Raw genomic sequence first — 23,395 nt, 5'->3', positions numbered from 1 at the left:
GAACTCCCATCTCCCTGGGGTCATGGTCCCTAAGGGCCTGAGCGACAAGCCTCTTGAGCTTGTCAAAGTCGGCTTTTTTGACGTCAAGGACTTCTGTGCTGCTGACTGACTTGTCAGCTTTACGGCGGATGGTGAAGGTGATCAGCTCGTGGTTGCTGTCACCCAGCTTCCCATCGATCACTAGGTCACCGATTAGGTCGTCCCCTGAACCAGTACCAGGTCGAGCAGCGCTTTGCCTCTCATTGGCCCATAGACTTCTTGAGTCAGGTAGAGGTCATCCACGCACGAGAGAAAGGTTTGCGACCTCTCGGATTTTGCTGAGTGATCTTCCCATGAGATGTCCAGGTAATTGAAGTCACCCACGACAACCAAGGTCCTGGAGCAAGCGGCCTCAGTCAGTTCCTGGGCAAATTCCTGGTCAAGCTCAGGACTTTGAGTGGGTAGTCTGTAGTAGACTCTCACCATTGTGTCCCCTGTGCCGTATTCCCCAAGAATTTTTACCCAGAGGGTCTCTGGCTGTCCATGCCGGTCGCCAACATCAGCTTGCAGGGACCAGTAGCTTTCCTTCGCATAGAGAGCTACACCCCCGCCCCTTTTGTCAACACGATCCCTCCTGTACAGGTTATAGCCCTCTATACCCGTGGTCTAGTCATGGGTGGAGTCCCACCAGGTCTGTTATCCCAATGACGTCATAATTCTTTGCACTGTGCATTTTAAAATGCTGTTTCTTCTATACTGAAATTACTTCTTAAAGTAACATTTTACCAGTAATAGAATATTTCCATTGAACACTTGCCTCCTTAGGCAGATGTATTAACACAATAATAGTCTACAAACTCAACACGTGATGTTTCTTTTTTGGAAGAAAAGCTGTCAACGGTTATTTAAGAAAATAGAAAAATAAATGTTGGCATTGTGAAGCTGCACCAGGTCATACAATTAAATGCAATATGGCTGTGAAATGTGCATCTTTCATATTGTAGTTTTTGTTTGATTTATTTTTCTAGCTCCCTTAATAAAATATTCTGAACAAGCATGGGTGTTTTAAATACACATAAGACATTCTATTTTTATCTGTATATTTTTCTTTTTCCTTTTATACACTATAAAAATCAAAGGTATTCTTTCCTCAAAATCTTTTGTTTTTTATTTGGCAAACTTTATTTCTTTCTACTACTTGAATTTCCTGAAGGTCATCAAAAATGTGGCACTCTACCAAACAGTGTCCTTCATCTATTCAAAAATGAAGGCTTTCCTATCATTCTGCTTAGGTTTTAACTTTTAGTTTTAAAAGCAGTGTGATACATTTTAAGCACACTCTTAACCAAATACATTTAATCTCTTCTATTTAATGTCTTATTGAATGTCTTTTTCCCTTTCTTCTTCATCTCTCACTTCTGTGTGCCCAGAAGAAGACAATTTCTTTCCTCCTGCATTTGCTGTCTTGTGCTGGCGGTCTTTCCTTGTCTCCATGCCAATGCAACCAGGTTTGGCACATTGGTGATTTTGCATTAGTCACAGAAAGCTTGAGTTTGGGGCAGGACACTGCAGCAGCAGGCCACCCCTTTAGCATAGTGGTTCCCAAACTTGGGGTCACAGCCCCATTTAAGGTCACAGTTATAAAAAGAAAAAAAAGAGGGTTGCAAAGACGATCAGATTTTTTCCTTTAAAAGAGAAAAACACGGGAAATGGCAAGTTCCCCTTCCAGGCTGGCAGAGTTTCCAGCCTGCAAGGAGGGCTGCTTGAGACTGGGAGGAGGGCAGTCAGGCAGGGAACACCACATGCATGTGGCAGCCAGACAGCATGATGGTGGGGGAGTTGGCTTCCTGCTACTGTGTGCACTTCTAGGGAGGGAGGCATAGGGGGCATACCCCCTGATTTGTGTCTGGTGGGGGTTAGATGTGGGCTGCCTATGCCAGGCTCAGGGTTCTCCATCCTGCTGCCCTCCCCCTGGGGCCTCCACTGCAGAGTGGGGTGGGGGAGGCTCATTGCTGCTGCCTGGAGCCCCATGCCGGGTGTGCCACTATGGCAAGGGGGAGAGGGAGCTCGGCTCTGTGTTCTGCTGTGGCTGCAGTAGCTGCCACCTTCCATGGGTGGCCTACCCATGGAAAGTGGCAGCTAGGGCATATGAGTGCTGCTGGATGGGTCAGGCAACTGCAGGTCCTGGCCCTGGCCCCAAAGCCCTGACAGCTGGAGGGCTGTGGGTTGCGAGTGTGGGGTACCAGCAGGGCCGGGGGGCTGTGGCTTGGGAATGAGCCTGTAGTGGCCAGCCTGCATCTGCATCTCCTGCTACAAGCTCCATGCTAGCCATGCTGCCTGAAGGGGAGGGGAGCAGGGGGGCCAGGAGTGAGGGTCAGGGGGCTGTGGGTTGGGAGTGAAGGGCACCTGAGGGAGTAGAGGGGGCTGCAGCTTGTGAGTGAGGGGCTGTGCTGAGGAAATGGGGTCATAAATGGGTTCATGCTGAGGAAAAGATTGGGAAGCACACATTGGTGGGATAAAGAACTTTTTCCTAGCACAAAAGAGCATTCAACTGTTCAAGTGTTTTTTTTTTGTGGATGAAAAATGTCTCCCCCCTCCCCCCCGCAACAAAAAAAAATTACTTCCCATCTAAAAGATCTCTTTTAGAATCATAGAAAATTAGGGTTGGAAGGGACCTCAGGAAGTCATCAAGTCCAACCCCCTGCTCAAAGCAGGACCAGCCCCAACTGGCTAATCCCAGCCAAGGCTTTGTCTTAAAAACAGTCATGGATGGAGATTCTACAACCTCTCTGGGTAACCTTTTCCAGTGCTTTACTAACCTCCTAGTGAGAGAATTTTTCCTAATATCCAACCCAAACTTCCCTTGCTGTGACTTGAGACCATTGCTCCTTGTTCTGTTATCTGCCGCCACTAAGAATAGTCTAGCTCCATCCTCTTTGGAACCACCCTTCATGTAGTTGAAAGACCCTCTCCGTCTTCTGTTCCTAAACTAAATAAGTCCAGTTCCCTCGCCCTGTTCTCATAAGTCATGTCCCCCAGCCCCTTAGCCACTTTTGTTGCCCTCTGCTGGACTCATTCTAATTTGTACACATCCTTTCTGTAGTGTACAGGGCCCACAGCTGGACACAGTACTCCAGATGTATGTCGTATATAGTAAAGACTGTGACAAATTTCACTTGATTATACTTTGCTGACAAAGACAGGCCTCCCCATATTGAGTGGCTCTGATGCCATTCCCTGGCATTTCAGCCACAGCCTGTTTCCTATAGCGGTAGTATTAAATAAGTGATTGCTATTGGACGGTCTGAAGTAATTTGTCAAGAAAACGAAGCAAAAAACAAAACAATTATTCTGAAAAGCAGTATATCCCTAACAACAAACAAAAGGCAGCTATTAGATGATAAAATTGTGGTCAAGGTGAGAGCCTGGCAATGTTTGTCTCCATAGCTACTTCAGGGAAGCAGACAAAAGAGAGGAAAAGTTGTGCAGACAAACTAGTTTTATTGGGTATGCATGACTGAGACTAAGGAATGAGTCCTCTTAATCAAGTTTGAATGAAAAAGTAATTCATCTTGATATATGCTGTTCAAGGAGTGCATGCTATACTTATTTTTATTTATTGCAAATATTTACCCTTAGCTTTTACAAGCAAGTTTTGCAAATGCATCCTAAAAATAATTGTTCTGGTTACTATCAGTTAAACAGAATGAAAGGACTGATGCTGATTTTTAGATCAGTCTTCTCATCAGTGATTATACCTATTACAGTATTTCAGGAGTTTGTGAACTCGCCTTGATCTCACCAGCTGCATACAACAGACATAATTGCCAGATGTCACAATAGTTACAGTAAATACATTTTAGAATTTAGAGGACTTTGTTTTGGCCCAGGCAGAGAAAGCAACAGAGACCAAGGCAACGTTGTGTTAGACCTAGGACAATGTAAGAGACTCTGAAAAGCTTATCAGTCTTGAGCAAAACAAAACAAAAAAAAGTAGAGCTGGAAGGGACCTAATTCTAAAATCTTGAAAGAGATAGTAAGCAGAATCAGCTGAATTCACTAGCTGTGGATAAAACTTTCTTTGCTTAATAAATCAGTTTGAACTCCAAAATAAAGAACAATCACTCAACATTTTTAACTTAATAAAATGTAAGAGGGCAGCATAGCCAACTGTACCAACATTGACACTTAGGTCTCCAGCAGAAATCTGTGAGCTGGATGTAAATGAACAAAACTCATAAATGACTAATGCTAGAGAGCCAGCTCTCTCAGCATAAAAGTAGTAGCTGACTCAAACTGCTATACATGCTCTAGCTAATGAAAAACAGGGCCCTCAAACGTTACGTTTATGTTGCAATTAAGGTGTTGATCATGGCATAAATGATTTGTGGTACATATGGACCAATTTAAGGTGCCATAAAATGGCAAACCAGCCATAAAAATGTTCCACACATAATGTAGACCATGTTTATGGTTGATTTATATGGTGTCTTAAGTTAACCCATGGCATGTCCAAGTCTGCCCCAGGGTTTGTATAATGATAAGCTGATGGTCAGCCCCATCTCCAGGACCGCAGTGGAGTCTCAAATTGATTCTGGCCCCAGGACTGGTTCAAGACCCCAGCATGGCCCTGGGAGTAACTGATGGTCTGCTGACTGTTAGCCTCTGGACCACACTGGGTCAACACTAAGCTATTGGTACTTAGTTTTCAACTTGCCAGTGCAAGAAGAGCCTGGGACCATGATCATGCACTGATAAGTAAGAAGAGCACAAACAGAACCTTATCCCTGATCCCAAAAATCACTTACTCTGCCATGCACAAGTGGCACGGCAGGAGGTGCAACTGTTGGGATCAGGGGTTCAGATCCTATGGTGACTTCAAATGAATGTGAACCAGGGGCTACAGAACCATACTAAATTAGCCATCTAATTTGCCATGATCCTTCTGATGCACTGTATAGCAAAGGGGATGATTCTTGGCTCAATTATATTAGATTTTATTCTATTCACAGATCTGCTTGAAGCAGGTGCCTCAGAACTTGAGCAAGAGTAGTCTTAGAAGGGTGGATTGTGAAGTGGACATAAAATAGCTAATGGAAAAGCAAGGTGTAGAGCCCTTCCTTCCCCCTCTTTTCCCCCAAACATACACAGAGCAAAATTCAGAATCAGAAACCAGAACTCCTGATTCCAAGTCCCAGGTCTAAAAGTACAAGACTGTTCCTTCCTTGTTCTTGTTTTGCATGTATGTGAAACCCTTTGCTGCTGAGGCAACAGTTACTATAGAAATTAGTAAAATAGCTGGCAGCCAATTTCACAAGCTTTGAAGAGATCTTTAATACCAGCCAACCAGACACTCAAATTTAATGGTAAAATGTTGAATATTTAAGTCAGTAAAAAAATTTTATAGAGGTTTTTTTATAACTCTTTTTTTTTGTAGAGTTATAAAAAAAAAAAAAAAAAGCCTGTTTGTTCTTTAAAAGGAGTGTTTAAAATTTTAGTGCCAAAAACCAAATCCAAAGGGTTTATGACCCAATCAAACTACCACTGGCTTAAACCGTGTCATTGCTTCCACTGTGCAGTCTCTGGGGAACAGACAGACTTTTTGTTTTCTTTCTGTACAGCACCTTACACACGACTGCCTGTCCAACAAGAGCTCCCAGACACTACAGAGATTTTTAACATCACGTCAGTGACATACACACGCCAATGGTAATAAACAAACAGGTCTAATAATGAAGAGAAGCTAAACCAAAAATAGTCTACCAAAGAACCACAAATGTGTTTCAAATCAATAACAAACCCACCTTAAGGGTATATATATCTCACATGGCTGACTCTCTCCTCCAAGGTAGCCATGCTTCTTATTATTTTAAGTTATCTAGCAATGGTTAATAGTCCCAAACTGATTATCTTTTGTGGTATGGGATGCATCAGCAGTCCCCAGGAAGACCAGTTTTTATACAAGGTAAAGCCTTAAAAACCTGCAGATAAGTGTGAAGTTGTCCTTTAAGACTAGTTAACATAATCAACTCGTGGGCAAAACTTGACACAGTTCTGTTCTTACATTTTGATGCTGTTGGAACCTGTGAGGGGATTCATAAGTACCCCACATATAATACTACAAAGTAATCCTAAATATTGGTCACAAACTGAATTGGTTTAATCCTGAATAGGGTTAAAATACAAAAGTGAATATTAGCCTAATTTATAAGGAGTAATTGAATATATTCGTCTTAATAATAACCTTCATATCTAAAATTCAAGACAATAAAAAAGACTTTAAATGATATTAGACTTCTAATTCTGTATTTGGGCACCTAAATAAATGGTGTTAAGTTGAAAAGTGCTGAACGGTCAAGGATACAGTTACCAAAGTACAAGATCTTTTTCATTATAAAATTGATATGGCAGCTTGTGATACAGAGTCACTAGTTTCTGGATTATGCACAAAGGAGAATTTTTTTTTAAGAATGCACATTCTATTTAAAACCAACTTTTTTGCACTGTTATAGCTAACATTGGTTAGAGGATTTGAAAGTAAAACTTTCAAGGCATCTTTACTTGTCCTCCTGCGTGCTACTTGGCACAATCCAGCAGACTCTGTTAATTGAATCTGCTCCAACGCATGCTCATTAGCATGCGTTGGAGCAGGCATTGGGCACATATATAAGTGCCCTTAGATTTGAAATATTATGTTGTATAGTTCATAAAGTGAGATATTGAAATTATATTCAGCTGTGAAGTTTAAAATTTAAAAAGAAGAGACTATGTTAATTAACTCCAGCATATTAAGCTATAGGTAATCAGTTAAGTTTGTCATTCTATAGTTTTGATCCTGTGTGTCATTAAGTTGATTTTTTTTCAAGCTGCTTGTCGGGGTAAGGCCTCAACTGCCTCCCCACGTCGGGGCTGCTTACCGGGCGCCAAGGCTCCGCTCCCCTGTGGTTGGGCATTTTACACGCACTTACGACGCCTGCCACGACTTTGATGTTAATAGAGTTGGTTCTGATGGTCCGGCATATGTCGTCCAAATATGAGACTCCTTGGCGTCCCGCACGTCCCACATTGATGAGGGCTCCGCCACCCCTACACCCTCACCCGTTCCACTGGGTGGTGGCCGACCGTCTGGTCTGGCCACGGATCTGCCCGTCAGTCAGGCAGTCCACAAAAGAAAGATGCAAATCAAAACAAGCACTGTGCTCAAGATGGTTCTCTTGGTCGCCGTCTGCAGTCGTCCTCCGATACAAACTTGTCCTCCGTGGGGTTTGAACCCCCTGTTTGGCTCTCCAAAAGCCCCCTTTGAGGGCTTAATTGACTTCCTCTGGTCACAGTTAGGGCTCACTCTTGAGCTGTGCCCCTATTACAGGGACTACGGTAGCCACAGTTAGACAGTGCCCTTATATTAGAGTTTATACGGTACTCGGCTCCTGCCAAGTCCCAGCCGCTCCGGCTGGTTAAGACAACAGTCCGATGCCCCGCAGGGCCAGCTGCCTGGGCTCAAAAGCCCTGCTGGGGCTTTCCCTTTCCCCAAAGGCTCCTACCGCGTTTGAAAGCCGCTCACATCCACTGCAACGTGCTCCGGCCGGTTTCAGCTCCGCCGCTGCCTTCTTCCGGGTCCGCCTCCTCCCTGGCCGTCCCCGGCCTCTCTTTTATGCCGGCCCCGGGAGTACCAGCCCCTCCCTTTCCCACACACCTGGGAATGGTGTGTTCTCGCCCCGTGTCTTGGGCCTGTGAGCGCGTGACTCGCAGGTTCCCGCTTGGGCAGGGAGCCCTGGAGCCTGCAGGCTCCTTCTCTCCCTCACACTGCTTACAAATGTAAGAGGCCAACATTTAGACCTTTCTCCTTCAGCTCCTGAAGTTGCCAAAAAATGGATCTTCCAAAAATAAAAAGGAAGGTCCTTGTATAGTCTCTGTCTTTCCTTCACAGAGAAACAGCTTGCCATCTTTCCCTTACAGCTGTTAGAGAACCAGACTATTTCAGGTGTTGTCATAATTATTTTGTTATAACGAAGACTTTAATAAGATTGTTGCATGGTCTTGCCTCCAATGTAAGCTTTGTAATAGTTTATACTGTGGGTTGACTTGTATAGTTCAGTGGATCCTCCTTCTTCTCACCTCCTTTTCCCACTCCCCACCTCCAACCTATGCTTGTAATAAAATATTAATTTGCTAGATATGACTCAACCGTGTTTCATGGCTTCAAGCTTTATTCAGTAAACACTGGTCCAAATAGGAGGAAGGGGGCTAGTAAAAGGAAGGGTTATGTCCTGTCCTAATACTGCAAAATAATTAATATTGGAAAGGGGGAATAGTGGCAAAGAGACATTATATGTTTATGTATAGCGCAACATGTATATACTATTCAACAGCTAAAATGAGGGAAAAGTACTTACTCCAAAGGCTGATAGTCATAAAGTATCTCTGGGTACAAGCAGTCAGCAGAGCATGGTTTGATCTCCAGTGCTGAAATATTCATAGGACATGAAAAGTTTTTAATGATTTTTAAATGTGTTTTACCAATCTGAGATTTTGTGATTGACAAAATCAAATTCTTATCCTGCATTCTTTTTATATTGAGATGCACTAAGTCAGAGATTGTATTCAGTTGTCTGTATGTGTGGTGGGAGAGTGGACTTACCTTGGGTTTTTCTCAGGTAGTATTGTCTGCCTAATCATGAAAGTAGAAGAGATTTAATTATCTTCGGGGCTTTTGTTCTTACATTTTGGTTTTTGCTCATAGGAAGCATATGATGGCCTATAAACTATACACTGTTCAGCCATGCTTGAGTAAAATAGTAATATATTATCCAACTGATGCAAAAGCAGAATTTTGGCAGAGGTGGAGAGGAGAAGGAGGAATGCATCTGATGGTCTACAGGGTTGTGAGGTTGTGGATAGGAGCTGTGAATCTGACTTAATCCTTTTTACTTTCTTCTGGGCTGAGATTCAATTTCTTCACCCTGTCTCCTGTTATAAATATTTTCAAACTCAGAATTTGCCATGGACATTTGCCAAATGGCACACACCTACCTTTTCATGTTAATGCGTTTTGCTGGTTTGGCATAAGGCTTTTAGAGCTCACTACTTTTTCCTATGGTTTTTATTTCTCTTCTCTATTTTAGTGCTGCTCCCTCCCCTTGTGGTTCTGGCATTTTTAGCTTAATCTCGCTACACTTCTCTGTGACTTGATTAAAACTTGTCCTTCTGTTCAGTGCTTTAATGCTTTCATTTTTTTAAAACTTAGCATTCATTATTTGAGATTAAAGTCAATGTTTTTGTAGTTTATGTTTAGAAGTGAGAAATTTGGGATTTAGTACTTAATTTTTTACTCCTGGGGGCACCCCTCTGTAAGTGGGGAAAGCAGGGTGGGTGTCCCCAGGGTTTGAAGGGTCTAGTCCTGTGCATCATTGAAATTTCTTTGCAAGATTGTACTCCTCAAGCCCTAGGAGTACCTGTCCTGCTTTCCCCACTTACAGAGGGTGCCCTGGGGAATGTTGGGGTGGCTGTCTGTAAACAGGGAAATTCAGGGTTCCCCACTTGCAGAGATACACCCCCAGGATCTAACTATTCAGATTAAAGTGTGACCAAATTTTCTGATTTCTATGGCCAAGAGGTGCTGAAATCTTGAGACATCAGCTAGGTATAGCTGACAGTATTTTTGGTGAAAATCCTTTGAGAACAGCTTGAAATTTTGGAGCAATTAAAACCATATCCTCATGTAAATATGTTATTTGGATTAGAGTCAGTATTCTGCCTCCTTGGCTTATCTCTTAACTAGAACAGTAATTCCTCTTTTAAAAGGCCATAGTTTTCACCTTCGGAACTGCAAAAATTACCAAAAAACAAACAGATGACTTTCAGTGACTTTGTTTTACTAATTATTGCTTTGCAGGAAGGTGGCATCTACATCTTGTTGCTTCTGTGTGTTTATTAACTTATAAGAGTTTGCTATATTTATTTAGTTAGTTCCCAAAATTGTCCTTGGTGCTTATCAGAACAAAGACTTATTCCCTGCCCTGAAGCATTTACTGTTTAATTTTTAGGTGCAATTTAATTGGAGAGAGCAACATAAAGTAATGTGAAAGGGGTGCTATAGTAGAGGAGGACTTGCATTCATAATATCTTTTAATAGATCAACAGGAATTTAACCAACAGTGTTTAATATTTTATCGTTATTGTAGTACCTTGGATCCTTAGTCCCAGACCAGAATCTGTTGTGCCAGGATCTATATGACAGAGGGCAAAGACAGACCCTGTGCCCCCCCACACTCCCAAATTGATAATAATTGTTATCATAATATGTATAGAAATAGATGCTGCTTGCAGATGTTAAAAAACCAAACAAACAACACATTGTGCTTTACTGGAAGAAGCAGCACATTACTTTGCCCCAGCGTCACAGTGTCTGTATAGATTGGGCACTTCAGCAGGTCAGTTTTTTTGGTTAAATGCCATCCTAATACCTTTTATTTTTCTTTTTTCACTAGAAAGAAGAATACATATGCAAAAATGAAGTGAACCATTTCCTGTGCTTACCACATTGTATAGGTATTTGTACCAGCGGTTTAAAAATTTGTACTTGTCAACTTTGCCAAATTGGTTTTTACCGCACGTCTGACAAGATGAACAAGCCGGGACAGAGCTTTTTGTTGTGCTGGAACCGTTGCCCAATTTAAGTTAAAAAATAAACCTGCATGCTGATTCCCTGACGAAATGAAAGAGGTGATATTCTGGTCACCCAAAAAGGTGACAGATTGGCTGATGGAGAACGCTATGCCAGAATATTGTGAGCCGTTGGGAAGTTTCACTGGGCAGGACTTGATCAATTTAACTAAGGAGGATTTTAAGAAGCCACCTTTGTCACGTGTGTCTTCCGACAATGGGCAGCGGTTATTAGACATGATAGAGACTTTAAAAATGGAGCACCACATTGAGGCACACAAAAATGGGCATGCCAATGGGCACCTTAGTGTCAGCATGGATGTTGTCACCGGTGAAAATGGTTTCAGCAGTAAAATCAAACTGAACGGGATGCCAAATGGATATAGAAAAGAAATGATAAAGATCCCTATGCCAGAACCAGAGCGTTCCCAGTATCCTATGGAATGGGGGAAGACTTTCCTGGCTTTTCTTTATGCACTTTGCTGTTTCATCTTTACCACAGTGACAATCTCAGTCGTCCATGAACGAGTGCCTCCCAAGGAGGTGCAGCCTCCCCTACCAGATGCATTTTTTGACCATTTTAACCGGGTTCAATGGGCCTTCTCTATTTGTGAAATTAACGGCATGATCCTTGTAGGACTCTGGTTAATTCAGTGGCTGCTCTTAAAATACAAGTAAGTAAATACTTTGAAAACAGAGGCATTGTGTAAGTATAAGTGCTTTTTGGCAGGCTGAGACTTGAATTTAAAATTGAAATCTGTTTAATCTGGTTTTGGGATAGTTGGGGAGGGGTGTTTAGGTGTTAACTTCTAGAAATAACAGTTGGTCTTATCACCTTTAAAAATCCATGTATAATTATACACATGTTGAAGTATGTGTGGATTTTTTTCTACAGAATTGGAGTAAGTCAAACCAAAATACCGAATTAGATGCTGAAAAACGTGTGGACTTGACTTTACTTAACTGCAGAATTAACTTGAGCTATAATACGAGAGTTGCCCCTAACGTAAATCATTTTTATATACAAAAAACCGTTAACCTGGATCTTGGTGCCTTAATTCAATTTGGCTGGCCCATTAGGGTATGTATAAGGTAGAGCCCAACTTTAGTTGCCAGCCTGACATCTTTGTGAAACGCAAGTGTTATATTTTGCATTGTGCTTGCTGTCACTTAAGCTAGGCTAATTTCATAAATATTATCATTTTTCTACGTTAAGGTAAATAGTACTTTTAAAAGTGCACAAAAATAAGCAAAATATATCATCCCAGCTCTTAAGAATTTGATGCTCATAAAAGGCCTGCATAATACTGTGTGAAAAAAGCCATGTGAATACTTCTGGGATCTCTGCATTTTGGTTAATTGATTTTTATTTGTTTTTTTTTACTCAATGTAAAGATGGGAGAGAAAATCTAATGTATACTATCGTAGATGATTTAGTTTGGTACCTGATTAGATTAATCTCTCATTAAACCTTGTGAGCAAAGTGCTTAGAGCATTGTCATAATTTATTTACAAAATAGATGGACTACCAGGAATAAGTTTTAATTCTGCCATTGACAAAACAGTGCCACAATATTCTTGTGATTTCTTTTTTAAAGAACTTAAGGGTTATGCTGAGCTCATATTTTCTTTCTTTTTTTTTTTTTTTGGAGGGAGGAGTGGGGATGTTGGTGGAGTGAAGGTACAGAATGCTTGCACATATCTCTGCATGACCATCCACTTTCTGAAAGTCCCTACCTAAAAGTTGGGGAGAGAGAGAGCCTTCCATTAGGGACTTTCCAACAGCTCCCATGCTCTTTGCTCCCCAGGATCAATCCTTATTTATTGGTTATTCCCCTTGACCATCCAGGAACCCAACTCTTCATGAAAAAGTGCAAACCTATTCTAGTGGTAGAATTTATGCTAGTCTTTTCCCTCAAAAGTTGCTATACTCAGAGTGGTCATCATGATAGAAAAAGTAGGTGTTCAGAAACATATAGCCTATCTTTTAATGGCTACTGGAAATTCCTTAATGGAAGGAAAATGTATTAATCATCATTTAAATGCATAGGTTATAGTGAGACTTTTATTTGTAGACCAGAATGAAAAAATGGAATCTGAAGATGTGTATTCCCCCCCCCCCTTTTCAAAAGCAAAATAAAATCTTGTGATGACTTTCATTTAAACTTTTTTAAGTTAAGCTTTCTTAGGGAGGCTTTTGAAACATCCATGGAGTTTCAAATGCTGATACACTTTCAACCCTCTCTGACCTTTTGTGAGTTGTCTTCCCTGTTGGTAGTGCTAAAACATTCATTTTAATTTTGAAAAGTCTTCATAATGATTTAATTGGCAAAGCACTCTTGTCACACTGTATGATGTTATATACCATCTCATTGTCTGAGAATTCAAAACTGCATTATATATCTAGGGAAAGGAAGGCATGTACAGTTCACCATTGTGCTCTATAATTTGCTCTGACACAGTTTATTACTGTTGTTATTTGGGAATTTGCTATCTTTACTTCTATATATATGTGAAAGAAAGTATAGGAAGGAGGCTTAATGCAGTCACATTCTCCCACTTCCTTTGTGGATGTAAAGTTCTGGTTCAAAATAATTCCATTTATTTGTATGCAACTTTCTAGTTAAATCTAATGAAGTTATTTCTTGATTACACTTGTCATATAAATGAAAAGACAAAGAGCCTTACTACAGTTCGTTGCGAATTTTTTGTTTGTTTGTTTTTGAGCATGTGGATCCAGTGTGGAAAGGTGCCTATGTTGCCCTTGTTACCAAGAAGGCTAATAGCATACTGGGCTGCATTAGTAGTAGCATTACAAGCACATCTAGGGAAGTAATTATTTTGCTCTATTCTGCACCTGTGAGGCCACATCAGAAGTACTGTGTCCAGTTTTGGGTACCCCACTACAGAAAGGATGTGAACAAGTAGAAGACAGTCCAGCCAACAAAAAAGGTTTGGAAGCTGGGGGACATGACTGAAGAAAGACTGAGGGAAGTGGGGGCAGGTATATGTGTGAAGCGAGTCTCCTCCAACACACTGTAATTAATCTGACGCACTGTAATTACTGTGCTCCAGCAGACTCCAGCATCAGATGTATCGGCATACCTGCACCGAAAAATGGCGGTGAGAGTCCTTTAACTAAAGTTCATTCAACATGCTTTAGTTAAAGTGCCCCACAGCCATAGATCAGCATGGGGATGCTGATACACATGACGTTTCAGGCGCTTTAATTAGAGCAGCTCTCCCCCAACTCCAGAAGCATGTGTATAAATGTCCTGGGTTTATTTAGTCTGCAGAAGAGAAGCCTGAGTGGGGATTTGACAGTAGCCTTTAACTATTTACAGGGTGGTTCAAAGAGGATGGAACTGGATTGTTTTCAGCAGTGGCAGATGACATAACAAGGACCAGTGGTCTCAAGTTGCAGCAAGGGAGGTTTAGTGTAACACTGAAACAGGGTACCTAAAGAGGTAGTGGAATACCTGTCCTTTAATGTTGTTAAGACCTGGCTCGTCTAAGCCCTGGTTGGAATGATCTAGCTGGGAATGGTCTTGCTTTGAGCAGGGGATTGGACTAGGCGACCTCCTGAGGTCCCTTCCAACCCTAATTTTCTATGATTCTGTATGCATGCCAGATTTGATATTTTTCCATAGCAGTATCCATTGAAATTATTTATAAGCCCTGCGTTCCTTTGTGATGACATTAAAATTGGCATGATCACAGCCCTTCTTCTGTTCTTTCCTGTCCTACCTCACTGAATGATTAGTAATGGAAATATCCATCCCACTCTAAACTTAGATATATTGCTGTCTATTTGATAAAGAATTTGATCCGATCTTTGCACATTTTCTCAAAGAGGTTTTTTTCTCTTAAAAAATAATAGAAGTGTCAGGGGGAGAAGAAGGGAGAGGGGAAGAAAGAAGAAAACTTAGCTGGGTAAGATGCTTACACCAATTGCCATACAGTGTGGTGCTGTCAGTAGGTCACTGGACTAATCCTTGTCAAGTGTGGATGCAGCCACTAGTAGTTCTGCCACAGGGAGAGCCCCACTCCATGCTATGTTCTTCACTTTATATTCTTTTCTTCATCAAAATCTACCAGAGCCAAAAACTATAATTATTTGAGCTCCATCTTGTTAAGCAGCCTGTCCAGCTTGGATACAAAGCTGATGCAAGACTGGAATAATTTGTGTGAACTAACACTTCATCCTGCTCTGGGTTCAAACAATGGAAAGAAGGTAAAGAGATGCCAAAAGTGCCATCACTGACAATTTCCAGTCCTCCTGTCTTACTGTAAGAGAAACCACTAGTATGTGCATCCTCAGTGCTGCCACCTCTATAGCTGAATGCCTGCATACTTTCAGTTCCAGTACTGATGACTGTAGCTGCTTTTTCTACTCCCCAAACTCAGGTGGTGAAATATGCATCTTGTGCTAGCAAAAAATGAATAACTCAGCATAAGTTTTATTTCAGACTAAAGAAAGGTTCCAGAGAGAAGACAAGGGACAAAGAAAAAGAAAAAAACCTCAAAGTGGTCTGCCAGAATGAGAGATCTGGCATCTGTTTCTATGCTGATGGCCATAGTGAAATCAAGCAAGTACCCCAGATATAATATAGGCCCTTGATGGATGTTACAGTTAGTTGTGATTAACCTGTTAATTTTGCCATAAATAGTAATGCTGCCACATGTTCAAGAAATTATTGGCACAGCAAAGCAGGAAACCAGCAGCAAAGATATTCCACAAAAGATCTCTACCATTTTTCAGGCTGGTTTCCATAGTGCCTTAAATTGAATGTGTGGCAGACTAACCAGAGCTAATAAGATGGTAACAATTTGAACAGGTCATGGAAAACAGGACATTCGTATCCATTGTTCAGGGCAAATCCCTGCGGCAGACAGAGCAGTGTACATAATATTCACTCTCTCTAGTCTCTCACTTGGGCCTCCATAGTGAAGTATGGAAAAAATACTCTTATTGCATCAGAAATGATGAGTCTTACAGTAACAATTGTCTTTGGTTTGGTGAGTACAGTTCCTTGAAGATAGATTTTTATATTGCTGAGTATGCAACATAGAGTTCAACACAGACATGTCTGGGGCTCTAAACAAGATGGAAATATGACAATGCTTGCCAGATTTCTCCTGTAAACTGCTCCACTCTGAGTCAGCAGAGCAATGGATGATGATGATGAAGCAAGTGTCACCACACTTATGTAAGAAGCATGAGGGCCAGAAACCCAGGAACAGGTAGAATGGTCAATGTCCGTAAGACCTGGGGCCACCCAAAGGAGAGCTGTAAGGGATTCATAGGTGATGTGGTTGGCTGTCTGAACTTGAGCACCACAGCTGCATTCATCATTGTTGGAGAGGCCCCAAGAGTGCATGCTTGCCTTAAATCAGTGCTTCTCAAACTATCTGATGTGGCGAACCGGCAGTTTTTTTTCCAGTGGGCCAGGGACCGGTGCCCAGTTCAGCCGGTGGCAGCAACTGCATGTAACAGCACTACACAAATGCATGACCGGCTGTTTCTTTCTCTTTCTTCACCTCGCACGACATGACATCACCTGGAGTGTTGGAATGTATGAACTGTGGTGCTATGACATATCAATGTTATGCTTCTGAAAATATATTTGTCTTTCCTGGCAACTCGCTGTGGACCAGCGACCGGTGGCTCAGTCCACAGATCACCACTTTGAGAAGCACTGCCTTAAACTGTCCAGTGCTTGTTCTGAGATTAAGTGTAGTCCAGACCCTGCAAGTCAGATGAAGTTTGTTAGCAGCAGAACTTGTATGATATATTCCCTGCTTTACTGATGGGGAGGCCTATGGTGTGGGTGACATGCCATCTGAAGTTTCAGTGAACTTATTGCACTGAGTGGAGAATGGGTTCTGAGATTTAAGGCAGTATTTGATTTTCTGGCTTGCAGCTACTAGGCTGAAGTGCAGAGAATGGTCTGGATCTTAGGCTTTAGGCCTAGGGCCAGGGTACCAGCTTGTCTCTGAATGTCGGGCGGGGGCCGAGGAATGCCTGAGAGGACTGGTAAGCAGTCAACTGGAGTTGGCATACGACATCTAGTGATGGTCCTCATAATGTTAAGGCTGGAATTCAGAAACTTTGTGTGTGTGCTTCAGCCCCATATAACACACATCACTCAGCAGGAGTATATGCACGTGCCACAGCAGAGGTGTGAAGTGTTTGGAAAACTGCACCTGACATGATAGGTGTTTGTATGGCCCCTCTGCTATTAAGAGAGCACTGGATGAACAGGGTATTTATTCTACCTCGTGGTGTTGCTTCAGTGAGATAGCAGAAGAAACAAAATGTGCATGGCAGAGTACTGTTGTCTGTCCTCTCCCAGACAAAAAAAAATCAACATGAATGCATCAGAAACAGGTTAAGTTGAAGAAGTAATAGAACTGTAATATAGGGTAAGGAACTGGCTGAAGGGGAGATGACAACAGAAGATAGAGGAAGTGCTCGGGTAGGGGTACTTACTGTGATACCACATTGATCCTTAAGGTGTTGGCACAAGAAATAGGACTGTATTGATTGTACTTGATGATGCAAAGAGGCGTCATCAGCAGAGTTGAGATTTATGATATCAAAAAAAAGCTTGATGACTTTGAAAACCTGAGTAATAGAGATGGGGTGACATCTTATAATACAACATATACTTAATCAACACAATTTTTCTTAAAAGCTGGCAGTTCATAAGCTGGAAATGAGAAGACTTGTGGGTACTAGCCGATCACAGAATGATTGAGTTACCAATGTAATATAGCATTAAAAGATGCATGTTGTTCTAGAAGAGCTATTTCCATGAGAGACATTAATGCTTTCAAAAGGGGACTGGTGAGATCTCATCTGGAAATAAGTGTATAGTGCTAGTCTCCCATATTCAAGAAAAACATAATTAAAAAAACTAGTGCAGATGAGGAGAAAGGAACATCTAAACTTACAGAAAGAAAAATAAAGAGCTGATCTCATTTACCTCACAAAATAAGGGTGCAAGATTATGATTGCTGTCTGTGAATATGTTGTGGGGTAAGTACCAGGGAAGGAAGAGCTGTTTTGGGTATGAACAAGCCATACAAAAATTTAAGTTGGAATTAAAAGAATATAAGGATAAAAATTGGCCAAGAGGGATAGAAACCATAGATTGAAAGGCACTGGAAGTGGAGATGGCAGTAATGAAGGGGACATGAGAACAGTCTATTAAACCACTAAATTAATTATTGGAAACTTTAGTCACAGTATGGAATGTCTTAAAAAAGATACACTGGGAAAAGACTCTTACTGTTGTAGAAGAGCAAAAGAAATTCTGGCAAGAATACTTCCATCATATCCTTAGCAGGACTTCACCAGAAATCCCACTTACTTTGGTAAATTCAGAAGGATTATGTTGCCTATGAAGAAACTGCCCTAGACAAAGTAACCATTACAATACAGAAAAACAATAATTTTCAAGGTCAATATCAAACTGTAGCAGACATGCTTTAAAGGAGGGGAAGAGGCCAACAGGCAAATCTTGTTAAACCTTTAGTTTGGTTTGGGTGTTGGGATGTAGTTCAGAAGAATGGGAAGGAGAGATTAAAATTGAACTCCTTCAGAAAAGGAGATTTGAGGAATTGTAGCAACTGTTTTTAGTGTGTGCTGCTTTCAGCTGCAGGGGAAGTTTCTAGAAAGTCATCCTAATTAAAGATGGGCAGAAGGCAGGGCAGTGTGGCACATTAGAGACTAACTCATTCAGAGAGGTGTGAGCTTTTGTCAGATGTTACATATGGACTTGCAAGTTGCCACCCTGCTTTACCTTCTGTCTAACTTCAAACTAACAGAGCTAACCAGCTGTCTTTAATTAAAGATATCATAAATAGCCAAGTTAGAGAATAAAAGCTGGTTTTCAACCATATTTATCTCACGTTGACTGGACCTTTATTCTGTATAACATTAATCAAGCCAAAGTAAAATGTTTGGTGCCAGTAATCCTGAAATTGGAGTTTCCAAAAATCATTAGACTCAGCTTTTCTAGCATCCAGTTTTTTACTCTAGCTACACAGTGATGTTTCCTTGTGAATGTGATTCTTCATTATCTATTTTAAATGACAATAAATAGATTTAATATAATTTATCTGAGATGATAATTACCCAAGCTGGGATTTTTTTAAACAATGACTTTTTATAATACTATTATACTATTGATAATATATTAATAAAATGCAATAAAAGCTACTTCACTCGGCGATTTTGCCAGGCAATATTTCTCCAACATCTGTAGAATGTAACTAAATATTATTTAATTAACTTTATAATGTATTTCTTTGAAGGTTGCATACTCAATTAGATCCCTATTCCCTGAATAATACATTAGGGTAGTCATTTGAAAAGCTTGCATATAGATTCTTATTTTTCATTTATCATGTTAATATCTGTATGCCTTCCAGAGTCCATTAACAAACCCTACTAATGTGCCATGTACTCCTCCTTAAGGAGAAACGTGTATGAAATGGAGTGTATTTTTTGTTTGGATATTTGTATGTGTATAAGCTACAAACATATTTTGTACTAATAATTTTTAAGTCTGTGTGTGGGGGTTGTACTGCTTGTTAAAGAAAACCAGTCAAAGAATTATAAATTACCCATAGAGTACAAGCTTTTGAGTTGGGTCTTAATTCCTGTAGGAGTTCATTCCGCAGTCTTGGACTAGTCACACAGAATTTTTTGTTTCCTGTACAAACAAACTTTACCTTTTATTAAAGAAAGCACCATTGTGCCAGCTGAATGAAGTTTATCAACCTCAGGTTTCATCAAACTTTAGTTCATCCTACAAGCCGTCAAGCACCTTGATGGTAAGAACCAAGATCTTTAACTGGATTTAATAACTAATTGTTGAGATAATAGACAGTAATGTTCTGTGCCTGGTGGCATTTCCTGAGCATTGAAGGCTTCATCCCCCTCAAATTGCATTGTTGCATCACCTAAAAAAAAAAAAAAAAAAAAAAAGTCGTGATGAAATGATGAATAACCTTAAGACAGTTTCATCTTTGCCAGGGTGGTTTAATCTTCTAACCAAACAGAGATTATTGGTACCTGCCACTCATGGATGCTACTGTCTGAGGAATCTTGGAGCACCCGTTAGCTACAGCTTTACATGTTTTACCCACCATTGATCAGTCCTGAAAAAGGAGACTTCCTTATCTAGAAACTTTCAAAAATGCTGTTCTCTTCACCAGTGTAGTCTGTCTTTGATTCAAACCTTCAGTCATCTGATATTCATTTAATGGCTAAGTTTATGCCAGCACAAGATCTTTCTGGTGGTAGTTGCATGGTCATATGTAGCAAAATGTAGGGTTGTGCTTCATCTGCATATTATTGATACTTCAGCCCATGTTATTTAACTAGTTTAACCAATTGGCTGTGCATAGATTTTGCATGGGACCTAAGAAAATTGATCCTTGTGGGAGGTCCAAAGGTCGGGAGTTCCCCATCAGTATTCATTGTCCAGTATCTTTCTTGTAGGGGGGTTCCTTAATTTTAACGCATTTCTCTGGATCTTTGTGAACTTCTTTAGGCAAGATAGCTATATGTTGTGATTGGGAGCATTTGAATGATGCAGAGAGGTCTCATCCAGAAGAATGAGAACCACTTTTTACCCTATTTACACTTTTATCTAACAGCTGATTCAGTCAGCTGTTAGATAAAAGCACTTTTTCAAAAAAGCCCCACTAAAGGACCTGATCGATACAGATGTTGGGCAAGCTGGGTCCATCTAACACAGTGCCTCTTCTGGGCATATGCTGGGCTCAGCGCAGGGGCACAATGAGTTTAAAGCAAAGCGTCAGGGTTTTTATGTCTGTAAGTAGCCTTGATTTCTAAGCTATTTGAGTTGCGGTATTGTTGAATAATCTTTAGAGTCCTGTTTGGGATTGTGACAGAATTGATGCATCATCTGCATAAAGCAAGAGAAAAATACAGTCATTCAAATCATGGGTGTATGAAATTGATTCCCTGTTAATCTTTTTTAAATCATTCAAGAATAAGTTGGAAAGCAGATACCCCTGTCATACCTGTCTTAATTGGGAAACTATTGAATAAGACACCGCCAATCTGTTAATGCACCCTCGATGCTGTGTTTGAATAGTAAATTATGTTTAATTATAAGAAAGCTTTTTCTTTTGCTGTTATTGCCAGTTTCTTCCATAATTTTAATGCATCTGTGGAGTCAAAGTCTCCGCTGAGATTTATGAAGGCTATTTACAACTGATTTTCTCTTTTAACATATGTAGAGGCCAGATAGTACAATGCCAAGCAATAATCCATGCAGAAATAGCTTTCGCTAAAGCCAGCCTGAACTTTCCCAAAATTATTTTTTTTCAGCAATCAGTGTCTGAAGGTAAAAAAGTAAATATCTCTTTAATCCAATGAATTCTTTTTATTGACTTCTGATTTAGGGGCTATATTTTTGGAAAGGGTTCCCCATAAAATTTTAATGGAATTTTTAGCAATGAGAATGGACAATGCCTTGAACCTATCTGGGGAGAGCATAATCCAGGGGTGGCCAGCCTGTGACATTGGGGGCCACAAATGGCATGAGCAACCTTTGTGAGGCACCCAGAAGTTTGGTGAGGGCCCAGGCAGTACAGTGCCAGACGGCACAGAAGGAAGAGCAGCAGCTTCAGGAAGCAAAAAAAGCAAAGTAGGAGATCAAGCCAGAAAAGGGATTAGAGTGACACTCAGGGAGAGTATGGGGCTAATATGTAGGGGTGTGCAAAATGGGCCGTATATGAATCAGATTCAGCCCAGATCAGGGACAGTGATTCAGTTTGTTGATTTGGATCACTGTCCCTGATTCAATTCAGCCAAATCCAAATTTGAAGATTTGATGCTAATTCGGAGAATCAGTGATTTGGCCATAGACGTAGCTTTAAGTGTTTTTCCTACATACCTTGAGGTACCAGGCGTGGCTCGTGAACACTGCGACGCTGGGGCAGATGGAGTGTCCCACAGGCGTGCAAGGGGCCCCCTGTACTTCCATTCTACTTCTGGGTCCACCAGGGAACGTGCTTGCCCTTGTTTCCCCCCGGCTCGGCAATTGGCCAGGAGGCACCGGTCACCGAGCCGGGTGTACTCCCAAGTGGACTCGGAAGTGGACTGGAAATGCTTCTAGTCCAATTCCGGGTCTGCTGCTGAGCGTGCTGGGGACCCCCTCCGCCCCCTCTCTGTGCTCCTGTGGGACGCTCCATCCACCCCAACGTCTCAGCATTCACAAGCCTCCTGGTACCTTGAGATGTATAGAAAAAACATTTAAAGCTGTGTCTGTCTGAATTGCCAAATCTTTCCGAATCTCTCTGAATCAATCTGGAGGGTTTTGATTCAATTTGGAGAGACTAAAGAATCTCCTGGTTCAGTTTGGAGATTTGGCCATTGAATCTCTGCTGAATCGAATCAGAGACTGAAGCTTCGCACAGCCCTACTAATTTGTGTCTCACCTGCCAGAAAGGTTGCCCCCACCAGTGTAGTTCATGGGGCTAAGGACAGCAGCCCTAAACTTCTTATTGGTGTTCTGGTTCTAATGAAAAATAGTGCATCAAAAGGAAAACATTCTCTGAAAGCTTACAGTTTATTTTTGGAAACCTTTCGGACAAAGCAGTATACACTATTTTTTCCCAAATGTTGATCCAACATTGCTGAATTACTTTAGTCAGACAGTAATACTACAGGTATTAACTGTGCCAAAAAATCATTTGAGCTGGCCAATTAGAGAATCAAAATAGGGCAGCTTGACAATGGTTGTTTGAAATGTTATACTTTTAAAGGAAATAAGATATTTTTCTCTTAGTCTCTTTTTTCCTTTTCTCTTTTTTTAATAAATGCAAGTTTAAGAATAATCATCTATAGGAATTACTGTCCAGGAAGGTAGGGTTCTGTTCAGAATTAAACAAACTTGGAAAAAGAGGTGGGAAAGCATAAGTTTTCAATGTATTCGCTACACATCTTTCTTGATCACAATATTCCATTGAAAGTGAAGTATAATGAAAGTAATTTGGCCCTCTTGCAACTGCAGAGAAGATGCATAAGAGGGAGGATGCTTAATCTGACTTGTACCCTCTTTTGAACTGAGATAAGCAACTGCAGTCATAATTTGCTAGTTTTCAGTTTTGAATACTAATTACTTAAAAAAAACAAATATAACAGGTAATAAATAAAGCTGTGTTCATTCTTCACCAGATTCCTTGAACGCAACATTCCCAGCTCCCTGCTCGCAATTATTTTTCTGCTTTAAAGGATCTTTGTCTCTTATTTGTGTTTTATACAGCATTCAGCCCAAAGGGGGCTCTCATTCTTTTAGATAATGCATATAATAGGGTTAATAATATTTAATATCTAATTACTGCTTATCGGTAATCACAATAACAGTAATCATATTAACATGTCTGGATAATTATGTTGAAAATATTAGCAATATTAGGAAGCATTGATGTTAAGAGTGCATGGAGCCAAATTTGGAAACTACCTCAACCTGTAGCCTAATTGTATCTCTAAAAACTATGGCTAAGAACTGACATTTAAAAAGCCCCTGATGGAAAGTGCTCTAACTATTCCACTTAAAGTTCTGTAAGTTAGAGCGCATTCCAACTGAGCAGGCATGCCTGCCTGCACTGGCCAAGGCCAGCAGATTGGGGGGGCCCCAGGAGGCTGCTGGAGCAGCCCTCCAGCCCTGCCCTTCTACTAGCTGGTGACTGTCAGCAGTAGCTAGGG

At 41.0% G+C, this 23,395-nt stretch overlaps 1 protein-coding gene across 2 annotated transcripts in view; it reads left to right on the top strand.

Moving 5' to 3' along the window:
- SGMS1 (sphingomyelin synthase 1) overlaps window positions 1-23,395 on the top strand; it is a 63,046-nt gene that overhangs the window by 26,788 nt on the left and 12,863 nt on the right. For both annotated transcript variants that reach the window (XM_019538603.1, XM_019538604.1), the window contains exon 2: window positions 10,467-11,315. In XM_019538603.1, coding sequence (XP_019394148.1) covers window positions 10,693-11,315 — 623 coding nt within the window. In that variant the 5' untranslated portion in view covers window positions 10,467-10,692. The remainder of the gene's footprint in view (window positions 1-10,466; window positions 11,316-23,395) is intronic.

Source organism: Crocodylus porosus, unplaced genomic scaffold, assembly GCF_001723895.1.
Source record: "Crocodylus porosus isolate Cpor-Errol unplaced genomic scaffold, CroPor_comp1, whole genome shotgun sequence".
NCBI lineage: Eukaryota > Metazoa > Chordata > Crocodylia > Crocodylidae > Crocodylus > Crocodylus porosus.
The sequence above is the reverse complement of the archived record's forward strand: the minus strand, read 5'-3'. Positions and strand labels throughout refer to the sequence as shown.